At 56.4% G+C, this 19,190-nt stretch overlaps 5 protein-coding genes across 5 annotated transcripts; 2 read left to right on the top strand and 3 right to left on the bottom strand.

The window, feature by feature from the left end:
* Positions 1 to 1,793: 1,793 nt before the first annotated feature.
* Positions 1,794 to 2,902, bottom strand: B0H18DRAFT_646915 (uncharacterized protein). Its single transcript, XM_048038941.1, has 3 exons — positions 2,221 to 2,902; positions 1,873 to 2,165; positions 1,794 to 1,817 (listed from the first exon to the last, which is right to left on the bottom strand). The coding sequence occupies exons 1-2, from the start codon at positions 2,739 to 2,741 to the stop codon at positions 1,958 to 1,960; spliced, it is 729 nt and encodes a 242-aa protein (XP_047897914.1). The 5' UTR covers positions 2,742 to 2,902; the 3' UTR covers positions 1,794 to 1,817; positions 1,873 to 1,957.
* A 4,149-nt stretch (positions 2,903 to 7,051) lies between these two features.
* On the top strand, positions 7,052 to 9,515 carry B0H18DRAFT_1083090 (DUF590-domain-containing protein; the record flags this gene model as incomplete). Its single annotated transcript, XM_048031619.1, has 5 exons — positions 7,052 to 7,287; positions 7,336 to 7,615; positions 7,674 to 8,072; positions 8,122 to 8,899; positions 8,956 to 9,515. The coding sequence occupies 5 exons, from the start codon at positions 7,052 to 7,054 to the stop codon at positions 9,513 to 9,515; spliced, it is 2,253 nt and encodes a 750-aa protein (XP_047897913.1).
* Positions 9,516 to 9,867: 352 nt separating this feature from the next.
* B0H18DRAFT_870573 (uncharacterized protein) lies at positions 9,868 to 12,731 on the bottom strand (the record flags this gene model as incomplete). The annotated part of the gene is made up of 9 exons (XM_048040104.1): positions 9,868 to 10,019; positions 10,101 to 11,072; positions 11,127 to 11,216; positions 11,271 to 11,343; positions 11,396 to 12,072; positions 12,129 to 12,249; positions 12,311 to 12,485; positions 12,545 to 12,632; positions 12,689 to 12,731. The coding sequence occupies 9 exons, from the start codon at positions 12,729 to 12,731 to the stop codon at positions 9,868 to 9,870; spliced, it is 2,391 nt and encodes a 796-aa protein (XP_047897912.1).
* A 403-nt stretch (positions 12,732 to 13,134) lies between these two features.
* On the top strand, positions 13,135 to 13,730 carry B0H18DRAFT_1115468 (UBC-like protein; the record flags this gene model as incomplete). Its single annotated transcript, XM_048033269.1, has 4 exons — positions 13,135 to 13,144; positions 13,196 to 13,335; positions 13,402 to 13,607; positions 13,670 to 13,730. The coding sequence occupies 4 exons, from the start codon at positions 13,135 to 13,137 to the stop codon at positions 13,728 to 13,730; spliced, it is 417 nt and encodes a 138-aa protein (XP_047897911.1).
* Positions 13,731 to 14,968: 1,238 nt separating this feature from the next.
* Positions 14,969 to 16,306, bottom strand: B0H18DRAFT_870633 (uncharacterized protein; the record flags this gene model as incomplete). Its single annotated transcript, XM_048040108.1, has 4 exons — positions 14,969 to 15,103; positions 15,163 to 15,654; positions 15,723 to 15,754; positions 15,811 to 16,306. The coding sequence occupies 4 exons, from the start codon at positions 16,304 to 16,306 to the stop codon at positions 14,969 to 14,971; spliced, it is 1,155 nt and encodes a 384-aa protein (XP_047897910.1).
* Between the last annotated feature and the right edge of the window lie 2,884 nt (positions 16,307 to 19,190).

The following is a 19,190-nucleotide window of genomic DNA, read 5'->3' as shown; positions in this document are numbered from 1 at the left end:
CCGACCTGTTGCGTCCGAGTAAAATAAACTCGGCGGCAATATCTACCGGGGGGATGGTACGTCTGCACGCTGATCGTTACGCATGTGCCCTACTCACTACCATTCGTACTTCAAGTGCCCAATGGGTCGTAAAGGAAGATATCACACACAGCAACGGAGTTGCGTCAACATGTGTGTGATTAGTCAAACGCCGGAAGCGGGGGCTGCGTCAAGAGCCCGATGTCGGGCGAAGGGTCCAGCGCCGCAAGGTAAAGGAGGCTAGCCTCAAGGGTGCTCGAACGAGCGAAGGGTCAAGCGCCGCAAGGACTCAGGGGGGCTAGCTTCCAGGCCTCTGACACGAGCGAAGGGTGAAGCGTCGCAAGGACATGGCTGCGAAGAGCAGCAAGTTGGGCCACCCAAGAGCGGGCGCGCGGACGCGGTGCTCGTCCGGGCGCGGACCTTTACGTGATCCTCGGGATAAGTACCCTCGCATTCGTGCGAGGGGAAACTCACTCGCGCCGAATCCAAATTTGAGGTAAGAGGTATGTCGTCTCTGCAACCCCATGGATCTTAGTACCAGAATCTGCTCCTATCTGCCAATATAATTCTCTTTCGTGCGGACTGTCGATGCATATGTGATCGTGAGGAAGCCCGCAAGGCGATCGGGCAAGAGCTGAACTTGGGCGAACTGAACCATCCACGGTTACCCGCGCTGTTCTTCTGTGCAATATGATGGATCATTTTCTTCAATTAGTATCGTTTCAACGTCGGCGCATTGGTCTGCATACGCCTAACGGCAACGGATGTCACTCGATATCACGCACTCGTTGAACGACGTCTATACTGTGTTCCAATTACTCGTCGTCGGCTGTAAGCAACTGCGCTGAGACGTACGAGACAGATGGATTATCTGTGCGTTCTGTCGGGAAGTCCGAATCGGTCGCTGATACTAGATGTACACTGTGGTGTAGTATTGTATGAAACGACATGAGAGCAGCAAGTTCAGTGCTTGAGTCGTCTACAATACGGATACTGCGCGGGACCGGCGAGGATTCGAACTTTTTACTGGTAAGTTGTGAAGCAGAGATACAACCATGCTGCTCCCAGCAGGGTGGAAATCTGCGCGCAGTGCGACACGTCTCGGGTGTGATCCTTGGTTCGGGGCCGTCAACTGCGTATCAGACTTCATGTCCACTAGTCAGCCCTGACCAAGTGCATGGAGATGCGATTACGCATATACAAGGCCTTTGGGGTTACACGAAGCGTTGGGATTGAGTTTATTATCCGAATACACTGAGCGCTACGACAGTAGGCGCTGCGCTAGAGCCTTTGGTCCATTCCCCAGTGAAGACATACCGCATGAGCCGAATGAAAGGTCCAGGTTTCCCACTCGACATCCATGCTAGGAGCGTGAAGGCCCGAGAACATATCCTGTTGGGTCAAGCCGTCAACAGAGCCACGGCAGCCGGATACGACACATCGTACCTACCCTTGGATCGCACGATTCGAGACACGAGTCGGTGCTCAAACACACGCACAATATATCTCTATCCTCACGTTCCCCACAGAAACCATTCCTCCACCACCTTCCATTGTGGTACAAATGGACAGCTCGTCGCCGGGTGGAAGGCTATTCAACCACTCCTGTAGTTCCGCATCCGCGCAATCGTCATCTGTACGGAAACCGTCCCATTGCACCAGATGAATTGCGGATATGCGAGCAGTTGCTATATCATCGCGTACGATCAAACGGCGCTGGCTCGGCTTGCTTTTGGCTTGAACCTCGAACCATATCTGTGACGGGGAGTCACTATCCATGGACCCGGGTGACGACGGGACTGAGGAATTACGTGAACTCTCACACGGATGTCTCGCAGTAATTGAAACACTCACCGATTGTGCGTGACTCGAGAGTGATTACGATTCTACGTACCGGTCTGTGCGCTTTCGCAGACTCCGGAATCCGTGCACTGGCGTACTAGTAGCAGACCACGTGTGGGCTGTAATCGGGATGTGGCACTGAAATGTGTTGTGCGTTGTGAGTCCCTGCTTTGCCGACCGCCCGGACCCAATACTCCGCATAATCCAAGATATCGCATACAACGGTATGCGGCAATCTCAAATGGAGGGTGAGTAGCCTCTCCGTTTCAAAGACATCATTGGCATGTCTTGGAATGTATCCATATCTTTATCCACCTAAGTCAGAATACCGCGAAGACAAGATTATTGGGAGAGACGCACGGTGATTGTGCCTGCAATTCATTTACAATCCTTGCAAGTGGCTGATCCAAGAGATCTTCCTGCTCTACCGAAAGCCAGTTTGGTATCCCCCCATTTCGTCCGACTCCAAACAGCCGCAGGAGCCGCTTGCGTAGACCTATCGGGGCAACTGGCCGTGCACATGCGAGCACCGCGTCGTGGAGATGAAGGAGTGGATGTACGATTGCTGCGGTATGTGAGTTGAACTCTAGGAGTGGATCCGTGACTGGGAGATGTTGCGCAAGCTTCATGATCTCGTAGAGGCGTTTACCGTGCACTGAGGTATTGATCTTGTCATAGGGCGCGACAAGGAACAGAGTCGTCAACAAAGATCTTGCCACCGCTTCGACCTCCATTCCGTCTATCCCAGGAGCGTGGAACGAGTACGACTCGCCATGGATACGTAGTCGCCCACTATGCCAAATCGTTCCCCAACACACCTCGTGGTTGTGCTGCATCTCGACAGTATGGAAAGGCATGGCTGGGTCGCGAATACTATCCATCGCCGGCCCATCGCACCTGGTATCGACCTCGGTGGTTCCAGAGTCGCACGCTTTGAGTTTGATGTCAATGCTCGTGCCATATTTGAGCAGACGCGCGAGAGCGCCTCTATACCGCCACAACACTTCGGAGACCCTCAAGCTCAAGTCTGGGTGTGCCACGAGTAAGTACTCAGAACCACTGGGCTATCCCATATCAACTCCATGCTCAATGAACCATGAGTAGAATGCATCACCATCCAGACCACTAGCGGGCCGGCCCCTCAGCGATCCATGACATCTACCGCTGTGTTTTCGATAAGTCGGATGTCTTTTCTCCCGACTCACCAGACTTACTGACTGCAACAATTCACCGAATGAGAAAGTGAGCTCGAAAGGTATAGAATCCTTACCTTCCGCACCCAGCAACTCAATCAGACGCCACAGCAGTTTAGGATCCTCAGCGCTGTTGCACAGAGTCAGGACCGAGGATGACTTCAACCGCCCAAGAGGTTCCGGAATCCTGGTCAGGAAACATAGGTCAGTGTCAGAAAATCATGCGATGTGCCGCACCTTATGCAGAGCCGGAGGTCTCAGCTATCCGATCCCGATGACTAGGCGATGGAAAACGCGCGGACTGGTTTCTGTATGAAGCCTTGTGGTCGTCAGACCGCCAGGTTTGGTACCAAGTCGACGCTATTCATCTCCTTCATGCCGCGGTACGATAGTTCAAAGGGTTCTTAAGGCAATGCCAGCCCGAACGGCATTCCACTTTACCCTTCTGGGCGTGGTCGCGTATATGACCCATCGCTCGAGTACGCCACCGATGCCGACGCCGAAGGACGACGAAGTGAGGGACGATGTCAAGCCAAGGGAGCTGTTATTTGGCAGGGTTGCGAGACGGATGGGAGACACTGTCAAGTCGAGTGTAGCGACGCTCGGGTACGCCGTAATTGTGACGATGCTGACATTGTGATGAACGCTGGCAGTACATGACGTGATCGAGTGCCGGGTGCAACACCGCCGTGCTCATCGCGCGCGAGTTCAGCACGACCGTCCTCCGAAAGCTGATTCTCGTCGGAAGCGGTGCAGCTGCACGGATATAACCCACGTCCATCTTCCTCGCTGGAAGCGCGTTAACCGTCTTCTGCGCGGCGGTCCGTGTCGCATGTTTCCGGACGCCGGACAGGTTCTTCACGTTCGAGGTGACGGTGAAGGAAGGCCACCAGCTGCGCACGCGCGGGCCGGACTCTGTTGTGCGTCACCCGGGTGGTGCGTGCAGACCGTCGGCGTTGCGCTGTGGAACTGGCGTGCAGGCTCGTGGGCGAGGGAAGTGGGGTGGTTTGACCGGCCGGTAGGTGTGGTCGCAGCGTGCGTCTTCGTGGGGGTCAGGGCGTACGCCGGGCTGAGTGCGATCATGCGGTTTAGTCAGGAGGATACTTTGATGAAGGAGCAGTTGGGGAGAGCTGGGATGAGTGGGCAAGAAGAGATCTGTACCGGCTCGTACCTTTCTTTTACTGAACTGACGACTTGTTGCATTCGCGTGAAAATAACAGGGGATCTGTGTCATATGTCACTTTGATTCAGGGAGAGTGACGTTGTCTGAGGACGACCAGAAGCCTGAACTCGACGTTGCAAGCTCTGACAGCTCAGTCGGATTTACTGGTGTCTAATCAAGAGGTTCTGCAGTGTGCCTTGAATGTAGTAGCTCGCAGGTATAATGATTAGACTCAGGAGTGTGCCCTGCCAGGCGTTTTGTTTGCATCGTGCGACGTGCATCCGAAGAAGAGAGCAGCCTTAATTGCCGCTGCAGAACCGTGACGATCGACGCGGTGGCACGGTGGCGCGACAGCCACCAGTGATCGAGTGGCACCTACTAGCCTCAGCCTCAGCCTGACTTACTGGACTCCAGGCCTACGGGACGTCTGCCATCATCACATATAGCGCCTGCTTGTCTGTTACTCCATTGAATAACCTAGAACTCATGGCACCTTGCCAGTGGGTGACAACGTGGCCCTATGAGTTTCGGCGACTGCCAGTACTAGCTAGTGTGTATATCGTTATCCTCGACTCTCGCTGCCAACCCGATAGCTTACAGTGGAAGAAAGCATCAATGTGCTTGCTGAAACTTGCACTGATTGTACGAAGCGGGTCGAAGTCTCTGCTTGAACGCATGCACTCACTTCACCAGACTAATAGCTAAAGTCCCTCAGGCTGAGTCCGAGTCGGCTCCCAGCGTCGCCGCTGTATCTCTGGAATTTTGTCGCCTCCTCCTATCCCCAGTTCTTGCAGTACGTCGCGCAACCTTGTCCGATACATCACGCTGCCGTCTCGCTCGCCGTGATGCGGAGTCCTTGACTCACTGTGTTACCAGGCTATCCAGGGATGCTTTGTCCTAGAATCGCTTCCGCCTTCGCGCCCCGTTTTATACTCGTGCCCGCCGCGGAGTACACCAATCGGGCATATCGTGCGCATCAGGTATTACTTATCATGCCCGTCGTCCGCATGGCGCTGACCATCGCCTCGCCCTTTCCAGCGACTGCTTTGTCTTCGAGGTGGACCCACAAACACCCAAATCCGGGAACCGCCCTCGAATCGCGGTCCACGCTGCGGGCCGGACTGGGCTCGTGGATGTGACACCCACGTGTTCGCGGCCTTTGTGCCAAACGTATAAATGGACCTCGATATGTGGCCCTCTTGTGCCCAACCGCGACTCCTCCGACTCCTCCGACTCCTCTCTCCCCACCTCCAGGTGACCTCCCGCCCGTGCTTCTTGGTCGCTCACTATCTGGCTCTGCTCTCAAGTGATTCTCCTCGTCAGCCGCTCCGGGTTCTGGATGCCGACGCCACAACGACGCCACTCGTCGACAAAGGGAGCGCGTCGTCGCCCAAAGGTACGTCTACAATGCCTTCCCAGCGGACGCCCTCAATCTTATCCGACGCGTAGACCGACGCCCACGTCGCGTTGAGGCTTCGACGTCGGTCCCTGCCAGCCACACGCGACGTCGAGTGGCATTCATCGACTGTCAGCCTGCGCCACCGACGCGTCGCGAGTTCGACCAGCCGCCGGTCAGCCGCCGTGATACTTAAGGCGCCTGCCCTCTGGACTGCGTGCGTTTCTCTTGTCTGTCTTGTCCCTGTCTGCGCCTGCTCCGCCTATTCGACCTGTTGCGTCCGAGTAAAGTAAACTCGGCGGCGATATCCATTGGGAGAATGGTACGTCTGCACGCTCGTCGTCTCGTACATCCCCTCCTCACTACCATACGTACGTCAAGTGCCCAATGGATCGTAAGAGAAGATATGATCACACACAGCAACATGTGTGTGATTCGTCAAACGCCGGAAGCGGGGGCTGCGTCAAGAGCCCGACATCGGGCGAAGGGTCAAGCGCCGCAAGGTAAAGGAGGCTGGCGTCAAGGGTGCTCGAACGAGCGAAGGGTCAAGCGCCGACTGGCTAGCCTCAAGAGCTCGGGTTTGAGTGAAGGGTCAAGCGCCGCAAGAAAGTCATTGGAGCTAGCTTCCAGAGCTCTGGCATGAGCGAAGGGTCAAGCGCCGCAAGGACATGGCTGCGTCAAGTCCTCCCGAGGGCGGGCGGGCATCGCGGGACGCGGTGTCTGTCCGGGCGCGGACCTTTACGTGGTCCTCGGGATAAGTACCCTCGCATTCGTGCGAGGGGAAACTAACTCGCGCCGAATTCAAACCCGAGGTGGGAGGTATGTTTGCGCAACCACATGTATCTTTGTACCAGATCGCGCTTCTGTTTGCACGTATATATTTCTGTTCTTGTGGCCTGTCGATACGTATGTGATCGTAAGGGAGTTCGCCACGCGATGCAAGAGCTGAACTTGTCGAACCATCTTCGACTACGTGTCGGATTCTGCTATGGAAAAAGACGCGTCGTTGTTGTGATTGCGGTGACCTCGACGTTTCGAGATCGCGTGAAGGCAACGATGGCATGAAACCGACGCGCCTTGGAGCGCGTCGTGCACGTGAGCGCGGTGTGTTGAAACGCCGCTGGGGAGGCCGCGCGGTCTATTTCGGGCAGACGCGCTCGCGATGCCGCTATTCTCGCAACGAGCCCACTCGTCCTCGTCCCCGTCCTCTGCACTCCCCTCGACGTCCGCCGCGTGCTGGAGACCAGGCTGAACACCATCCAAGGTTTGTTCCTCGTCGCGTGGAGTCAAGCCATACAGAGCAAGGGTCAGCAGGCGGCGCATGGCGGCAAGTGCCTGTGAAGTCATCGACCTCGTTCCCGCCTTCCTGATCCTCTCGCACGACCACTTAACACCGCAGCCCTTCTCTCTTCTCGGGGCCGAGCACCCATCCCTGCCGCTATGCCACCCCAAGTCGACCTCATCTTCGTCTTTCGCTCCTCCCCAGCAAGAGTACTGTCTAGACGCGACGCGCGCGAGAATGCAAGGCAGGCAGAGCGCCAATACACAAAGCTCCTCGATGTCCTCAAGACGGGCGGCTTGCGTGCTGTCGGGAAGCGCGGGGAGAACGACGGGCAGCTGCTAGTCCTTGTATCATGTCCGCAGAGCACGTTAGCACGGTTAGCACAGCGTGAACGGTGAGTCGATATCATGTTGGTGTGGCGTGCGCACTCATGGCCCAACAGACATTCAGATTTCATCTGCGGCCTCCCTACTACAAATCCTACTGCCGCTCTGGATCTAACCTCTCTATCATTATCTTCTGCCGACCGACTACGACTCATTCACGCATATGTAACATCGACCGTAACGGACGGTGGCCTGGGTGTGGCGCCAGGCTCGAGTAACTGGGACCGCATCGAGTCGGTCATGATGCTTCATGACAACCAATTCAACGAAGAATGGATTCGCTCCTGGACCCGCAAGGAGCTGGGCTTCGTGACGCTGACGGAGATCCGTAAGCAGGTACGTTCTGGAGTTCGCTAGACCAACGCTCGTACTTTACTCACTAGGGGGACTGTAGTTTGGCGAGGCCATCGCGCTCTATTTCGCCTTCCTCTCGTACTACACAAAATCCCTCATCTTCATCTCCATCGCCGGCGCGTACTTCTACTTCTTTCACGAGGCCTACTCAGCGGTCTACTCGTCCATCCTTCTCCTATGGTCAACAACATTTGTCGAGTCTTGGCGGATCCGACAAAGGATTCTCTCCGTGCGGTGGAGGACGCGCGGGTCCTTCCGAGTCGAGAAAAGGCGCGCCCAATACGTGCCCATCTCATGGTGGAAGAAAGACCTCCGGATGCTCGCTGGGCTACCGGTCATCATGCTCTTCGCTGCTGTCCTCGCCGCGCTACTGATGGTTGTGTTCGTATTCGAGGCGTTTATCACAATGCTCTACACAGGGCCTGGAAACCGCTTCGTCGTATGTCTCTCCCCCTCACTGAACTGCGCCCCTCTGACCCGCCTCACAGTCCTTCGCACCAACCATCATCGTCTCCGTCCTCGTCCCGCGCTTCCTCAGCATTTACCACCGGTATGCCGTCTCGTTCACGAACTGGGAAAACCACGGGCACCAGTCGAGCCATGACGCATCGCTCACGCTCAAGTCGTTCACACTCGCAGGCATCGTCGACTACCTCGGTCTCGCGCTCTCCGCGTTCGTGTATGTGCCCTTCGGCGAGGAGACGATGGCATTCATCCAGCGCATGATCGAGAAGGATTCTGCGACGCACCGCAACCTGACGTCCACACTCTACTCCGCGACCGCCAAATTCGCGTCTGCGTCCGCGAGTGCGGGTGCAGATGCAGACGGGACGGCGGGCAAGGCACGGAGCTTCTGGGAGATGGACGTTATGAGTGCGCGGAATAAGCTCAGCCCGACGCGTCTGCAAGACCAGATGTTCGCGATCACGGTCACGAACCAGGCCGTGAATGCGTTCCTTGAGATCGGCCTGCCGTACGTTCTCCGCGCTGTCGCTGTGCTCCGCCGCCGCGGACTCCGCGCTGGAGCATCCGCGAATGGGTCCGCGAACTCGGGCAAGAAAAAGCGCGTGTCGTTCGAGGACGAGGCGGATGGGAAGGGGACAGCGCCAGAGAGGGAAAGGGAGAAAGGGGAGGAGAGGGTGTTCATGGAGGAGGTGTGGAGGCAGGTCGCATTGCCGCCGTACGAACTGTTCACAGACTACAACGAGATGGTCACCCAATTCGGGTACGTCGCGCTGTGGTCGACGATCTGGCCGCTTGCCCCACGTGAGTTCCCCGTCAAATCCTGCCTTTACTGAGATCGATCTGACGTACGTGTGTAGTGATGGCGCTGACGAACAACTGGTTCGAGCTGCGCTCCGACGCGTTCAAGATCTCGAAGCACGTCCGCCGCCCGATCCCCGCGCGCACGGACACGATCGGCCCCTGGCTCGACACGCTGCAGTTCCTCGCCTGGCTCGCGTTCCTCACCAACTCCGCGCTCGTCTACCTCTTCCGCCCGCTCGACCACTGCAAGGCGCTCGGCACGTCGCTCGACCGCCACCACACCCACCTCGCGGGGCGCAATGCGGGCCCGCGCGAGATCCTCGGCGCGGCGCTGCTCGTTGCGCTGGGCGCATCGCATGGATACATCCTCGTTAGAGTCGTCGTGCGCCATGTGCTCGAGAGACTGATGTGGCGCGGGACGAAGGAGGAGTGCGAGGTGGAGGCGGTTGAGACGGCGGTGAAAGAGGAGTACTTGAGGGGCTTGGGCGTCGCGGACGTGGCGAGCGCGGGCGCAGGCGAGATTGCAGAGGCGGATGCGAAGGACGGCGAGACAGATCCTTTTTGGACGTACGATGAGGGGCTGGACGAGCTCTCGAGAGAGACCAAGGAGTCATGAAGCTGAGAGGCATCTACTGAGTAGAGTAGACGTGATTTCCTTTGGCTTTACATGCTGTTCGCGTTTGTGCTTGTTTTCGGACCGCTGAGTGTATGCTACGACAACATAATGTATCGTGAACTCGGAGAGCAGGACACTGCATGATAGACGACGTCGCGCTCGCAGTCCAGGTACTTACAAGTCTCGCGCGGTTTGCATTCCACACTGGACCGATCAGCAAACAACACGCACTCGGAGCAATTGGACATGAAAACGGCGATACATAAATAGTACTACAGAACAGCATACTACATACACTTCGAAGTATATCCAATTGTTCCATAACTATTCCCAAACACGTTCAATATCGTGCTCAAGCAGGCGCGCCGACGCCCTGCGGGCCAGAATGTGGGGCCTGCGCGTTCTCACCGGACACCTGCATCCCCGCGAGCTGGTTTGGCAAGCCCTGGTATTGCGCCTGCCACGCACCCTGCTGGGGTTCTCCGTGCGCAGGCTGAGAGAGCCCTGGAGCAGGCGAAGTGGAGTAACCTGCCGGTGTGATGCCATAGGGCGACGTATCGTACGCAGGTTGCTGGTGGTACGTACTTGATGTCGGACTACCGGGTGCTTGCTGCTGCACACCAGGGACCTCCGAACCCGCGTGGGCCGCAGCGATCTCGCCAGCAGGTTGTCCCGAAGGTGTCGTTGCGCTCAAGTCCGTAGTTGACACCTGCGCCTGCTGGGCCACAACGGTCTGCGCAGTGTCCTGCGAGCTGCTGCGTGAGACTGATTGCTGCTGCTGAGTCTGTGTTGGATGGCCCCCCTTGACCCCAGGCACGGAGACGAAGTAGACAGAGCCTGTTGGGTCCGTTCCGCCCTGAGCATAGTACTGCGCCCAGGCCTGCACATTCGGGTCGGGATACGTTGCATTGGGGTCATACACGAAGGGCGGGCCACTCTGCTGCCGCTCGGGCTCGGGCCGGGGCTCCGCTTGAGCTTGAGCTTGAGGCTGCGGTTGGGCTTGTAGCTGCACCTGCGGCTGCGGCTGCGGTTGTGCATGCGGCTGGGGCTGGGCCTGCGGTTGTGGGACTTGGGGCGTCGGCGTGAGCTGGGTCGAAACGGGAGCGCCAGCTTGTTGGAAAGGCGTAGCTTGCACCTGTGGGTGCGCTTGAAGCTGAGGCTGAAGCTGAGGCTGAGGCTGAGGCTGAGGCTGAGGCTGAGGCTGCGCTTGCTGAGCAGGCTGACCGGCAGGATAGATCTGGGACTCGGGCTGGCTGCCATAAGGTGTAGGGGCGCCGTAGACTTGCGGTTGACCGTACACAGTCTGTGGCCTCTGAGTATACGGGTTGGAGTCATATGCGGGCTGGGGGCGAGCGGCGGGAGAGTAGGCACGCTCAGGGCCTTGCGCGTAACCCGGCTGGGAAGCAGGATAGGCGTTGTAGCCTTGATCATAGCCTGCTGTACCGTAACCGTAAGGCTGAGGGCCTGGCGGCATGCCGTATTCTTGACGAGCACGGGAGTCGGGGCGGGCGATGTACGATGAGTGAGTCTGAGCGTACGAGGGACGTGCATCATACACTGCGGCGGGGTAAACGGCCTACCCTCTCACTTCAGAAAGGATGGGAGACGTACTAGCACTGTTTCGAGCAAGGCTTTCCTCCATCATTCGGTCGAATATGGTCCTCGCCTTCACAAACGTCTCATTCATCGAGACGAGGTCAGCTACAGTCACGTTAGCATGCAGATGGTATATATGTGTACAAACGTGTTACAGACCTCGTTTCTGACTATACTTGTCAATCAGCTTGACGATCTTGGGACGCAGAGTCATGCAGTTCCTGTACACTTCCTACGACGGCCGTGAGCAAACGACTCGCTGACGGATGCGTTTATCAACCAACCTGAATCTCCTCATTATCCGCGAGATTGTCCTTTGCGGGATCCATACCACGGAGCAACGTCAGCAGACGATCCACATTCGCAGCTTGCGAGAACACAGCAGCCTCCTGCTCCGCCTCTCGGGCGAGTTCAGCCGCCGTAAGCTCGGGCAAAGGCTCCACATAGTTCACAGGGAAGATGCCCGTCCTGCCCTTCAACTGGCCACGCCACCAATCCTTGTATCCTCGGTCGACGACCTTGATGATGTCGCCCTTCTCGAAGGCCAGCTCTCCGGCCTCAGTGGGCTCGAAGGTGTGTAGCGCCCGGACCCTGGTGACTATAGAGACACTGTCCTGGCCCGATGCACTAGGCGTTGAGGACGGCGTAATTGAGGCCACCGTGGACGGTGAAGAAGTGTTCGCGGCAGAAACCGCCGGGCTGGCTGAGGGCACGTAGCCGCCATAGCTTGTTTGCTGCTGGCGGGGCGGCTGCGTGGTGTTGGTTGCCGGTAGGTTTACGTTCGAGCCGGATCCGCCTGCACCGCTTGACGATGCAAGCGAGTAATTAGCCCATTGAGGTCGTCCACCCTTGTCGTGCATGGACATCTCCAGGACGCGTTGTAGTTCCTCCTCTTCCCGGCGACGAACTTCATCATCCACATCCGGCGGCGGAGGCTCATCTGGCGTCTCAAACTTGTATCCTTGGGTCGCGCATGCTCAGCATATCCTACCATAGTTGTAGAGTGAATCGACATACCCTTGCTCTTTAGAGACTCGAAGCATTCCTCCATAATCCCGAGCGTGGGGTCCTTCTCGAACTCCGATGTCCACTGAGCAATCAATGATAGGGCTCGCCGCCGAACTTTGTCGTGCGTGGTCTGACATCGACAGCATATGAGTGAGGCACAACACAGACGGGAAGTAGGTTATGAATCGTACCCGATCGGTAACCAGCTTCTCTAGTCCCTGGGTGAATGCGCGCGATGCGATCTCCCTATGCACCTCAATTCCGCAGTTCTTCGTCAACGACTCCGCAAGAGTCAACGTATATAGTTGTACGTTAGGATTGCGATGCGCCAGACGTTTGAGGACGGCGGCGACAATATTGCGCGCGCTGAAACGGTACCGGGGTGCATGTGAGATACATGGTTACACGCCCTCGGCCTCACGCACCCTTGTTCACCTTCATCGAGGACCTTGTCGCATAGATTCAGAATCAACTCCCAGTTCTCATTCGTCAGGTTTTCATCAGTCGTTTTAGCTGAAGACGACCCATTAGCCGAAGCACCCCGGAGCCCGTAGAAGGATTTCACTCACCAACGATTTCGTCGTAACTGTTGGTCTGACCGCCCCTGAACATAGTTGTCGTCCGGTGGTGTTGAAGGTATCAGGGCAAGGGCTGCGTGCGCGACTACGCGTCGTCGGGAATAAATAGCAGTCTGGCACTGGGACGACTGCGCTAAGTACCGTTGGCGCAGCGAGCACGGTGATGCAGCGCCCCAGCAACAGACGCGGGTGGTCTCCGGGCCGCGGGACTTCCACGAGAGGAAGCGTCTGGACCTCGGCATCGTCGTCGGCCACATCCTGGAGATGCTATTGGCTAGCTGGCCGTTCCGGAGACCCCTCTCCGGCAAGCTTCCCAAAGTGGCCTGCCCGAGGCCAGACCGATTGCACTCGATTAGGAAGTATATGCTAGACACACTCGCGCTTGTCGCGCTCATCCCATCTACCTTTGTCTCTTCATCCTTTCGATATCCATCATTATGGCCAAGGGTGTGTCCTAGAATATTGGACTGCATGGTCGGCTCTCTGATACACCTGTAGTGCCGCGGAACTTCCGCCTTTTGGAGGAGCTCGAGAAAGGCGAGAAAGGCATCGGAGACGGGTCGTGCTCGTATGGTCTCGAGGATGGCGACGATATCATGATGAGCCATTGGAATGGCACGATCATTGGTCCAGGACATGTGAGTGCTATCGGTGTATTTCACGGCCCATGGGTCTTGGAAGTGGCCCGCTGAAGCGATTGACAGACCGTGCACGAGAACCGCATCTACAGTCTCAAGATCACTTGTGGCGATCACTACCCCGAGGAACCACCTAACATCCAATTCATCTCTCGAGTCAACCTGCCTTTTGTCAGTCAATTTGATGGAAAGGTAGACACGTCGAAACTGCCCGTGCTCGCCCATTGGAACAGGAACAGCAGTATTGAGACAGTCCTAGTAGAGATCCGAAGGTGCGTCACACACTTCACCGCCTGCTCTCTCTCTCCATCCTCATGTTAATTTTACGATACAGGGAGATGGCATCCTTTAACAACAGGAAATTGCCTCAGCCTCCCGAGGGCAGCACCTTCTAACAACATCGAGAGCTCCATCACGAATCCTGGACACGTTTAAGGCCCAATGTACTGAAGATACTTGAGAGTTTGTAGCATGGATCCATCGTCATCGTGTGTTAACCATATCTGCGTAGCTGTCACTGGAACGAATCATTTCCGCGCTCATCGGTCGGGAGCATGATCGAGTGCCATCTTCGCTCACTAGGTTGGATGCGCAACTTGCGCTAAGTCTCGTCACCCATCATCAATGTCCCCATCCTCCGCGAGTTCGTGTTGCGAGGATGTGTTGCACAACGATTTTGAGCACATCAATTATCGCCACGCCCTCCACTACTTTCATGTACGCCACTATGGTTATTTGCGCAATTCGAGCCTGTACGACATCAGTCTGAGATAATTCAAAGGTGTGCGAGTAAGGTGTCATGTCAGCCGTGGTATATAACTAATAGGCAGTCACAGTGCGGTCTAACGGTAACGAAGCTCGGCTGCGGTGGCATGGTACTTGTAATCCATGATCTACATTCTCAGCGGATTATTAGTTGACCCATTCCCCGCCGTTCGCGATCGCATTGCTTGAGGTGCTGCCCTCTCTGTAATCGGAAATGGCATATGGTCTCCTGCTCCCGCGAAGGTTACCACTGGCAGTACAGCATGAATCGAGACTATGCCGCAAGAATCATCATGAGCCCACGTCAACCGGGCACTCAAATTCTAGAATAGTTGACTGATTGGACTCCGTGACGATCGAGGACCGTCACGGTCTATCACCGCATGGCATTTGCGCAAAGAAGCAGTACTTGTATGAATGCCGGTTCTGTACGTAGTACACTGAGTCGTCAACGCGTCAACGTCAAAGGTGCCAACTCTCAGGCAGCTCAAGCCCGCCAACTGCAATATGGTCTATACAGTGGTAGAGTCGGCAGACTTCAAAGTTTCAACGTGAAGCAGTGGCGCTGTCAGGCGCGAATAGGACGGAATCCTTCGTAATACATATGCGTAGGGGATGCACACGAGTACGAATACAAACGAGCGATTAGGGTATAGTAATACGACAATGCCCTTCCGGCATAAAGAAGACCATAAATCAGGGAACGAATGTGTCGACGGTCTGAGAGACAACGAAGTTATCCGCCTCCAATAGCCTGTACGTGGGGTGAATAGTGGTGCGGTGTGAAGCAAGTTTAGGATGTTAGATCGAATCCTCCTTCCATGTAGATGCCAAGCGTCCGTCGCAGTGCGTAACATATCGTTCACGACTATGGGTCGGTCGGTGAGAGGCCTCGGTCTTTTCTTGTCGCGTGAACGAGCAGATCCTTGCCCTTGATCCACCGCACGAACCAGTCGCCGAGGGTGACGCCCCAAAGCATGTCGAAGTACGCGGCACCTCTACTCTGCACGCCGCCGGATCGTCAGCGTTCGTGCCATGCATTGAAGAACAGCTACGACTCACCCTGCCGATAGGAATGAGGATAATTTCCGTACTCCCCTTGTATGCCCTCGTCTGTGGCCGTCCTTCGAGAAAGCTCACGACGTTCGGGGCGCAGATCTCTGCATGTGTGGGATATTTCATCCCCTGCTTCTGCTCGTTCCAATCCGTGATGTCGCCCACTGCGAACACACCCGGATGCCCCACGACCTCGAAGGTCGGCTTGACCTTCACTAGCCGCCGCTCGTCCAGTGCGTCCAGCCCGAGCGATGCGATCCACGCAGTGTTCGGCCGAGGGCCAAATGTCGGAACAATCAGGTCTGCGGTGGGAATCGACATGCCGGAACGTGTGGTGAGACCGACGGTGCCGTATTCAGGAATATAGTCGGTGAGTTCGGAAAAGACCATCTCGATTCGGCGTGCCTTGCAGCGACGCTCCATCTCTTTCCGGTACTTCGCAGGATAAGTAGCGTTGAGAAGCATGTCGTCTGCTTGTACCAGGGTGATCTTCTTGTTCTGAGTGACAGAACGAGACGGCGATCTGAGAAACAATGTGGCGGATCGACTCCGGAGTGAACACTTACAGGGTAGATGTCTCTGAGTTCTCCAGCAGTCTCTGTAGCCCAACGTCAGAGCCTCCTCCAGATGTCGAATGGGGCAACAGAGACGCACCGATACCGACAGCGCCACCACCAATGAGTACTACGTGATCTGCCTGTTCGTATCGCTTCCGCCAGTGGATGATGTGTTCGTGCATGTCCTCGCGTGTGTACGGGAAGTCGAGCGGACCGGACCACAGAAAGCCGCACGCGAGAATGAGCGCAGCGTACTGAATCCTTCCCCCGCTCTCCAGGACGATCTCTCCACCCTCTCCTCGCACCTTCTCGTCGATCGCTGTCACCCTGTCGACGACCAACCGGCCGTTGCCATTGATGAACAGTTTGTCGTAGCTCATGAGGGCGAAGTGCTCGTATTCGCCCTCCTCGCTGATCGTCATGCGTGCGCCGGCGAGGAGGTGCACGGCGAATGGCCGTTCGTTGACGAGGATCAGATTATACTTCCGCGGGTCGAGCGTGCCTGAGAGGTTCCGCGCGACGAGCGCGCCGGCATGTCCGCCACCGACTACGATGACGTTCTGCTTGCCGTTCCAGTTCTCCTTCCAATGCATGTGGGGCAACAAGTTCAGCTGGCGGGTGTTGGGGACGGGAGGCGGGGGGAGAGGAGGGAGAGCAGGAATCAAGTCGGAGACCTGATCCAGGCGAGAAGGCGATATACAAGCGGGCACGACAGGCACGCTGATGCGGTGGACACACCATCTTATACGAGCGCTGGACGTCTCGCCCGTTAAGGGACGCGGGAGATCGCAGATGCTGATCGAGAGGCGCCCACGTGGACACTCGGTAGCAACTACACCATACTTGCCTAGATTTGCCTTCGGCTCGACAGTGACTACGCAGTAGCAAGCGGTGGGCTTCGGCGAGTCACCTATGACCAACGATGCCATACTTGCGAACTGTGCGTACACGGAGATGAATGTAATTCTGAGCGCCATATCCGCGAGCTTGAAACGGTTGATATGGGTTAGTGGGAGATCCATGTATCAGCCAGGTCCGTCCTGTAGACGCGTGTCTGTTGCGCGTGAAAACTCACCCAGAAGTGGTATCTAGGAAGATTCCTCAACCAGTCCGTTGCGATAGATATGTAAGTGGCCACGGGACCGAACCTGGAAAGATCGCACCGAGCCCGTGAGCCCGGCTTTCACCATGAATGACAATCTGACCTTGGCGAATACTCTCAACAACGACCGGCTCCACTCGGCGACTGTGCTGTGGCAGAACGCCTCACTTGATGTTGAAACGACACTGAAACTTTCAAGTCTGTTCAGCAAACTCCTGCCGACTATGCACCGCGTTGGGCTGTGAAGTTTGAACCTAAATATGTACACACACACCTGAGCGATAGCAAACGAAACGAAATGAAATACCTACAGTCCGGTCGGCGGATCACAATGCCCGTCTGGGCGGCGCGCGCAGTACATAACACTTGCTACGAATTGATCGAATTGCGCAGAATGGTGCATCACTTCACAGTCGCCATCTTCTAATGTGCGACCCTGTACGACCTCGGATCAGGACGGCCACAAGAGAGGGACTGGAGCGTCGGGGCTCCTAAGATGCTCCCATATTGATGATCAGCGAATCGAACGCTAAAGGTCGATGTGCATCCGATATGCGTCATCCAACGCATCGTACTAGGAGGGCATCACATCACGTCTGACGGAGTGATATTGGCTCGGTGATCAGGCCCAGGGATGCTTGAACGCGAGAGAGCTCAAAGAGAACGGCGACAGCGGGCCGACCAGTGGAACTAGTGGAAGCAGTTGGTCAGGCTTCAGATCAAGAGCATCATACTCGATCATCAAACCGGAGGTGTTCAGCGAGCAGCGTAACTTGATAGAGCATCGGTGAACGGACAAGCACAGAGGTGGTCCTGGTCTCATGAACCTGTTCGCGGAGGTTGCGATTTGAATCAGAAAGAAAGTACTGTTGCGAAGTACTCACGATACGATCGAAGTGTGGGGAGCGGCCGATGCATCTGCAGATTCTCATACCGCGGCAGCGGTACGTGCGCCGCGCTTGCATGCCTTGAGTCCTTCCCCTCTAACGCAGTGTCCGCGCCGATCTGAAACAGAGGTCGTCCTTGCTGACTCAGAAATCGTCTCATCGCTGGCGCCAGCTGAGACATCCAAGTCGTTTGACAGGGAGGTCCGAGTCCCCTTACGCCCACACATCGACATCGAACACTTCCACCGAACGCCTTCATCTGTCGTCGATTCTATGTGGCTCCGGAACCACAGCGCCAAGGGCTTCACGGCAGCGACCTGGCCCACACATATCTGTCAAGCATACATGACAGTTTCGGCCGTCAGTCAGTGGGCAGCACATCCTTGAATATTTGAATTCTGTCATCGTACCAAACGCTGACCAAGTCATCCGGCGACATTATCGACGGCAGCCATTGGGCATGGCTGAAGTCTTTCTTCGCTCGATGCGAAGCTGTCGGAGGGAGAGTTGTGAATGTCGGACGTGAAACAGGCTCTGGCAGGGCAGTGGTGGCCAGGTGGCGGTAGTGGCGTTCCAGCGTCGGCGCCCAAAGCACACTATTGCCGCTTCGGGCAGTCCCACCTCCAGCATGGCCATTCGCCGCCGCGTCTGTACTAAGTATCAGGTTTGTATGTCGATATGATGCTGTGCCGTGGCGGGTCAGGGCGAGTCGCGCGACCGGGTGCAACGTGTAACGCCCTTTCAGGTTTGCAGGCTTCCAAGCCACTGCTTGCGCCATTTCAGACGGGATGAGGCTGATGGACAGACTGTCGTTCGCTCAATGTGTCGATGCGCTGCCCGTGGACTGAACGTCTCCGAATAGGAGGCTTATCTTATGGTGCGTGATGGGATTCGCCGCCATTTGTCGCTGAGATACGTATAGGGGAGCAGCGGTTGGCCGTGAGGCCTAGGTACAACGCCGGTGATGCCGAGCATCCTTCGCCGGCACCCTGTTACATCGTCGAAACGTTGGACACGTTCACCGGTGAGTAGTACTCTGACATCATATGACTCAAACAGCGTACAGTACAGTACAGTGTATCCGATGAGTGTGTATGCAGAGAATCGCACATTGCGAAGAGCACAATATCTGCGCTGATCCGGGGATTGTCTTTCGTCAGGCGAGCAGCTTGAAGCCTCTTTTGAGTCGTAAGTGACCCACATCGCTCCAGACCGTGCTTCCCGTAACCTCGTTTCAACCACCTAGGGCCCACCAGAGACCATAATCATGTTACGCTTGGAACTCGCCATCGCTCCCTCGTGCAGTCTCCAGTTGGTCCCGACTCCCGTCATATGCTAAACACGTAGGCGTCCCTACCAAAGTGACGAACACACCGCTGACATCTTGTCAAGGGTGTCCCAGAGAGTTCCCCCCTGACTGTCCCTCCGCCGACACGACCAAGCGATGGATCGATGAAGGGTGGTACACCAGTGGTCGTTCGGTCGGCC

Source organism: Fomitopsis serialis (assembly GCF_022376445.1).
Source record: "Fomitopsis serialis strain Sig1Antser10 chromosome Unknown B0H18scaffold_8, whole genome shotgun sequence".
NCBI lineage: Eukaryota > Fungi > Basidiomycota > Agaricomycetes > Polyporales > Fomitopsidaceae > Fomitopsis > Fomitopsis serialis.
The sequence above is the reverse complement of the archived record's forward strand: the minus strand, read 5'-3'. Positions and strand labels throughout refer to the sequence as shown.